Source organism: Octodon degus, unplaced genomic scaffold (genome assembly GCF_000260255.1).
Source record: "Octodon degus isolate 3935 unplaced genomic scaffold, OctDeg1.0 scaffold00001, whole genome shotgun sequence".
NCBI lineage: Eukaryota > Metazoa > Chordata > Mammalia > Rodentia > Octodontidae > Octodon > Octodon degus.
Genome location: NW_004524577.1, coordinates 23,087,022 through 23,094,221, shown reverse-complemented (window position 1 = coordinate 23,094,221; position 7,200 = coordinate 23,087,022). Strand labels below are relative to the sequence as shown.

General features: G+C 42.3%; 1 protein-coding gene across 2 annotated transcripts in view; it reads right to left on the bottom strand.

Annotated features, from left to right (window-relative positions):
• Positions 1-400: 400 nt before the first annotated feature.
• Ak6 (adenylate kinase 6) overlaps positions 401-7,200 on the bottom strand; it is an 18,743-nt gene continuing 11,943 nt past the window's right edge. The window contains exons 3-5 of one of the 2 annotated variants that reach the window (XM_023704167.1): positions 4,920-4,999; positions 4,662-4,807; positions 401-749 (exon numbers count right to left, since the gene is read on the bottom strand). In XM_023704167.1, coding sequence (XP_023559935.1) covers positions 557-749; positions 4,662-4,807; positions 4,920-4,999 — 419 coding nt within the window. In that variant the 3' untranslated portion in view covers positions 401-556. The remainder of the gene's footprint in view (positions 750-4,661; positions 4,808-4,919; positions 5,000-7,200) is intronic. The other variant, XM_004623025.2, reaches the window with a different exon arrangement.

The window sequence follows — 7,200 nt, the reverse complement described above, 5'->3', positions numbered from 1 at the left end:
GGCATGTGGTGCTGGAGGATTGAACCGCGGTCCCTGTGCTTTGCCAAGCTTGTTTCAAGTAGGTGCTTTAGACCACTGAGCCATCTCTCCAGCCCCTCCAATTTCTTTTTCTTTCTTTCTTTCTTTCATGTTGAGACAAGGTCCTGCTATGTAGTTCAGGCTGGCCTTGAACTCACAGCAGTCCTGCCTCAACTTCCCCAGTGCAGGGATTACAAGCATACACCACCATGCCCACTTCAATTTCGTTTTTGTAGAAAGAAAAAGTAAATACTGAAATACTCTGATGCTTCATCTTTAGCATTTAAGAGATCGACTGCATTTTTTTTTCTGTAATAAACTTAAAGATACTACCCGTTTGATCAGATTTATTGTTTAGCAACTGATAAGTATTTTTAATGTTTAATAATTATATTTCATCTGTTTGTGATTATCTAACTTTCTCACGGAGAAAAAGAAACCCAGGCGTAAGAACACCTCCTGGGCCCTCAGCGTAGCTTGGTTTTTACAGATGTTTGAGGGTGACAAAGCAGGCAGAGAGAGAGCACCAAGTGACCGGTCACGGGTTGTGATCTTTGACCCACTGCTCAATCCAGCCCAAGATCTGGCTTATGTTCTCCTCTAGCTCCTCAGGTGTATTGCTGGGCAGCTGGTGCACAATGTCCTCCCTGTATGACAACATGGCCTCTTCATAGAGAACTTGAAAAATCTCACACTCGATATTGTCTCTTAGTTTCTTCTCATTATAACCCCTAGAAGGTAAAGAGAGGTTAAGCAAACAAAAACCCCAAACTACATGGTATTAACTATAGTTTTAGGTTTTAGAAACATATCATAGACTGGACCATTTATTTATGTAGCAGTACTGGGGACTGAACCCAGGGCCTCTGCAATAAGCTGTATCCCCAACTATTATTTTTTAGACAGACACAGTCTCACTAACTCGCTAAATTGCCCGGACTGGGCTCAAACTTTGGATCTCCTATCCCAGCCTCCCAGATTGCTGGGCTTATAAGTGTGCGCCACGATGCCCAGCTCACTTTTTGGAACACATGAAAAATCACTCCATGCCAGGAATGCTGGTGTACACCTGTAATCTTAGCATTCAGGAGGCTGCTGTGAATTCTAGGCCAGCCTGGACTGCACAGTGAGACCATGTCTCAATTAAAAGAAAAAAGAAAAATCACACCAAAATATTTCTCACCATCTCTTTACCTAGACAAAACAAGCTAGTACCCATAAATATAAACTTCTTTCACAAAAGGCTAAACTAAGAATTACAAACTAAAAGTTAGGTTTGTCTGAAGCCTTTGTGCAGTTGTTAAAGACTCAATCACCTGTTATAAAACTGGTACCTACCTACCTCAGGTCAGATTCTCAACTATGACACGAAGGACTAGAACAATGGTTCTAAACCAGGTGTGGTGGCACACGCCTGCAATCCCAGCACTCCATCGAGGAGACTGATGCAAGGCCAACCGGGGCTACATAGATAGTTGAGGGGCAGGCTGAACTATACAGCAGACCCTGTCTTTTTGTTTTGATGTATTTAGTACAGGGTCTATAGGGTCTCACTGCACAGATCCGGACTCAGTGATCTTCCTGTTTTCAGCCTCCCAAGTGCTGGGATTATAGGTGCACCACTACACCTAGTCTCAATCCTGGCTCAGCTCCTCACCTTGCCCTGGGGGTGGGGGTGGGGATGGGCAAGGAGGATGAAGGGGATCAAAGAATCAAACCCTAGTCCTAAACAGGGCGCTTTAATCTGCTGAGCTACCTGGCTGGCCCTCAAGACTGTGTCTTAAAATGTCAAAAATAAATAAAAGTTCTACATTATAAATAGTGATTATAGATTAAAGAACTAAGATAAAATATGTGGGATACATAAAATAAATTATATACGATAAATTAACTTTTGTAATCTTTAGACAAGTATATAAATTTGTTAAGTAACTAGTTAAAAATTTATTATTATTATTATTTTTTTTGCGGAACCGGGGATTGAACTCAGGCCCTTGCGCTTGCCAGAGAAGTGCTTATTCCACTGAGCCATCTCCCTGGCCCACTAGTTAAAAATTTAAATCTAAGCCTGGGTAATTTAGCAGCATACTATGAGCCTGTCTGAAGAAAACAAAAAAAAAAAACACTTCCCACAAATTGATTAAACTTTGTAACAATCAACAGTTAGTTGCACAGCGCTAGCTTCTACAACTTGCCTGAGACCCTGGATTCATGTTTCAGCACCAGGGCCGGGAAGACAGCTCAGTAGGGCCTGAGTTCAATCCCCAGTACCGCCAAATTAAATAAATAAATAAATAAATAACCCTGAAGCTTCAGCACCACATAAAAAAAAAAAAAAAAAAAAAAAAAAAAATCCAGAAAAATGGGTAAAGGATCCGTACACATTATGTGTCTAAAAAAAGATCCACAAATGGCCAATAACTATATGAAAATAATGCACTACATTATCTTTGTTTTCTTAAGAAGAGGTCTTGCTAAAGCCCAAGCTGGCCTTGAACTTGTGGGGAGCCTCCTGCCACAGCCTTTGCAGTACTGAGATTAAGGGTGTGTGCCACTATGCCTGGCCCAACAGTTTTCTAAAATTGTGGCTAGTGACCTCACAAATCTGTAATATACTAAGAACAAATGGGTTATACACTTTGAATGGTAAAGAGTATGGTATGACAGCTGTATCTCAATAGCATCTTTTTCAAAAAGTGATTAGCAGCTAGGCATGGTAGCGCAGGCCTGTAATCCCAGCACCAAGGAGGCTGAGGCTGGAGGATCACTGTCCAGGCCAGTCTGGGCTGTACAGTGAATGAGACACTGTCTCAAAAAACAAACAAACAAACAAACAAACAAACAAAAACGATTGGCTCTTTCTACCAGCCAGCCAAGATGCCCCACGGGAAGAAGGTGTGGCTACACCCATTGCTGTGAAGAAGCACAAGGCCAAGAAGGTGGTAAATCTCTTGTCCAACAACTGCCCAAAGACCTCTGGCACTAGACAGGTCGTCCAGCCCAAGAGGGTCGTCCCCTGCTTTGTCAGAAGGCCCAATGGGAAAAGTCTCCTCCATCTGAGTGGCTTAAGGGGGTTCCTGGGATAGAACAGGGCTCTGGGTCTGGACCCAACACTACCACTGCTTGAGCTCCCCCATGTGCACAAACCACCTTAAATTTTGTTTTTCTGAGCTGGGCCTGGTGGTCCATGCCTATAAACCCAGCATTCATGAGGCTGAGGCAGGAGTTCAAAGCAAGAACTGGGCAATTTATTAGCACTTAAACTGTCTCAAAATAAAAAATGGACTGGGATGTAGTTCAGGGCAAAAGCCCTGAGTTCCAGGACTGCCACCAAAATTGTCTGTCTGTCTGAGTGTGGTGGTGAGCACCTGGAATCCCAGCACTGGGAAGCAGAGACAAGATTGCTATGCATTCAAGTCCAGGCTAGACTATATAATGAGCTCAGGGCTAGCCTACTACATGGTGAGACCCTCCCTCAAAAAAAGGAAAAAATTTCTCTGGTTTCATCTGATGTTCTGGTGGGATTAACTCAAAAAAATTTTATTATTTTTTTAATGTGTGTGTGTGTGTGTGTGTGTGTGTGTGTGTGTGTGGCCAGCTCAGCCCACCAGGGGGCGGGGCTGGCTGGCATGTGGTGCTGGGGGATTGAACCGCGGTCCCTGTGCTTTGCCAAGCTTGTTTCAAGTAGGTGCTTTAGACCACTGAGCCATCTCTCCAGCCCCTCAAAAAAATTTTAAAGAATGAAATTTTTTTTTTTTCCAGAACGGGAGATTGAACTCAGGCCCTTGCACTTATTCTACTGAGCCATCTCCCCGGCCCACCCAAAAAAATTTAAAGACTGAAAATTTTTTATGTATTTTGTTAGTTTTTCCCATTCTTGTGAAGAAAAGAATTTTTTAGCATTATTGGGAATTGAACCCAAGGTCTTTGTACTAAACTACATCCCCAGCCCTTTTTCTTTTTCTTTTTAAATATGTGATCTTCCTGTCTCACCCTTCACAGGCTAGGATCATGGGTGTTCACCATCACGCCCAGTTTCATGTGGGCTTAGTGATGATGTTTAAGCAAAGGACGTTGATGGCTTGGCTCTTTACCCAGGAAGGAAAAGACTTCCCTCCTTTTATCAAGGAAACAGCATGGGTAAGTGGGGTTTCCATAGAGCAGTGATGGTGAACCTTGTATTAGAGACCAGTGCCCAGACGGCACCCCTTTTGTCCTAAAATAAAAATAATACACATATTGCTACCAATTCTATGGAGTGTATTTTCTGGACCCAGTTGTCAGCTGACATGCTCATTTACTCCGTACTTGCCAGGGTCTTATAAATGTACCTATCTGTCTGTCAGAATACAGTGCCACATAGATCTAGATTATTTTTAAACTTTATTTGTTTTGTACTTTTTTGGTGTTTTGTCATTCTATGGTCCGGGCTGGCCTTGAATTTCCTTGAGCCTGTGACCTCACCTTCTCGGATGACAGGCAGGCTCCACCATGCCCAGCCTTCAAAGATTCGGTTTACAACAGCGAACCAAATAAAGCAGTCACGACTTTCAAAAGAATCCTTATTCACGGAAGTACTGGCCAATTTCAGGAATCTCCAAAAAAAGTTTATGTTACACTTTAACCATTCCATGCTCTCTTACCTTGTTTCAAGTCTTTTGTACAATATACTGTTATCTGTTCTCAACACAAAAACTGCATGAAACCACCGTTCAGGAAAGAAATCACAACCATGGTAATCAACAATAACTCCGCCTTCTGTCATGTGGTTCTCTAACTCATCAACTACCTGTTAACAGAAGTTAAAAAAGAAAAAAAAAAATGAATGTTCTCTAAGAAAACTGAAGTCAACATTCCAATTAAATTAACAAATGAAGAAATAAATTCAACAAAATGCTTACTTTATGCAAAGTCACACTTACTTTTTCTTCATCTAAAATGGGACAGTCATACTCTTCATCAAAGCCACTATATAATGCCCCTGAAAGAGATTTATATTAGCTCATTAAAATTGTGCTTTCTAAGTAACTTTCACTAAGTTTCCATTCATTTTAGACTGCAGGAAATATATCACCAATCATTTTTTGAGATTTTTTCAGTGAAAAAAGTAGAACTAATAACAGATATAGAAATACAGATATGAGGGCCGGGGGGATGGCTCAGTGCAATAAGTGCTTCCCTGGCAAGTGTAAGGGCCTGAGTTCAATCCCCGGTTCCACCAAAAATAAAGAAATACAGATATGAGACAGAAGCCTGATGTCTCGAGGGAGCAAAGAGCAATAAACAGAGCCCAAGGAGAACTGTTATCTCTCTTGTAAATTCCGGCAAGCTTCTCCTGCTGGCGCCCTATCTGTTCTCTGATCCCTTGCTTGGGATGTTAACGGCTTGCGCTGTATAAACTTAGAGTTAGGTAAATGCTTAAAAGCAATAGAGAGTAGTTTATGTTCACAAAAGTAGTTATGCACATTCCTTAGTCTGCCTTTAGCCCTCAATAAATGTGAGATGTTTCTGTGGCTCTGAGCTCACTTAGGGACTAATCTTGGGCTGGTGAGAGCTCAGTGGACTACAGCGCCTGCTTAGGCAAGAGGAGGACCGAGGTTCAGTCCCCAGCACTATATGCCATGCCAGCCCTGCCCCCAGGGCAGGCTGAGCCAGCCAGAGTCCCATTGTAGTGGTGCATGCTTGTAATCCCAGTGCTGGGGAGCCTGAAAGCAAGAGGATCACCACAAGTCAGAGCGGCATAGTGAGACCCTGTAATGACCAAATACATTAAAAGAAAAGAAAAATAAGAGGCTGGGGATATAGCTCAGTGGCGTAAGCCCCTGCCTGGCAAGTTCAAGGTCCTGAGTCTGATCCGTGGTACTGCCAAAAAGAGAGAGAGAGAGAGAGAGAGAGAGAGAGAGAGAGAGAGAGAGAGAGACTGACTAATTTCAGTGAGACCTCTGAAGCTATATTAATCGGGTCTTCTCATCATTTCTTTTGGCTCCAACTGATAACTACAACAGATATTACATGGACAGCAAATGTAAAAAATAATACAAAAAATGTCTAAATCAGTGTGGTGGTACACGCCTCTAGTCCCAGCACTCAGGAGGCTGAGGCAGGAGGATTGTTGTGAATTCAAGGCCAACCTGGGCTACAAGGTAGGTTCAGGGCCAGTCTGAACTGCATAGTGAGACCCTGTATCAAAAAGATAAATAAGGGGGGGGGCAGGGATATAGCTCAGTGGCACAAGCAACTGCCTGGCAAGCACAAAGTCCCGAGTTCAATCCCCAGTACCACAAAAGAAAAAAGACAATAAGAATAATAACAACAACGATGATGATGATGATATCTGGGAAACCTGGGTAGCAATAGAGCTGAAACTTCTTTGTGATAGTGCAATGAAACTCATGCCCCAAATTTCAAGGCCCAATCCAAAAATAGGCATCGGGCTGGGGAGATGCCTGAGTTCAACCCCCGGTTCAGCAAAACAAAAACAAAAAAACCACAAATGAATACACAATTCTCAGATGAAGTACAAGCAGTAAATAAATACATGACAATGTTCAACATCACTTGTCATTTGAGAGATACAAATATAAAACAATACTGAGATTCCATCTCACCCCAGAAGGAATGGTTATCATCAAGAAATCAACCAATGACAAATACAGGAGAGGCTGTGGGGAAAAAGGAATCCTTCTTCGCTGTTGGTGGGAGTGTAGACTACTGTAACCACCATGAAAATCAATGTAGAGACTCCTCAGCAACCTAGGGCTAGAGGTCCCATTTGACCCAGCAGTTCCCCTCCTTGGTACCTCCCCCCCCAAAAAAAAATTGAAAGCATCATACCACAATGATATCCACATTTATAGCCGCACAGTTTGTAAGAGCCAGATCTTCTAAGCACCCTAAGTTCCCATCAAATGATGAATGGATAAAAATGTGATGTTTTTATACAATGGAGTACTCCTTGGCCATAAAGAGGGTTAAGCTTGAGACATTTCTAGCTAAATGGATGCACCTTGAAATCATTATAAGTGAAGTAAATCTGACAAACATGTTTAAATGCTCCACTGTTTCCTCGTATGTGAAACCAAAAGTGTAAAAAAGACCAAAATGTATGATAGTGTCTTAGTTACTCTTCTCTCGTTGCTGGGACAAATACCCGACACTCAAAATGAAGGAAGGAAAGGTTTA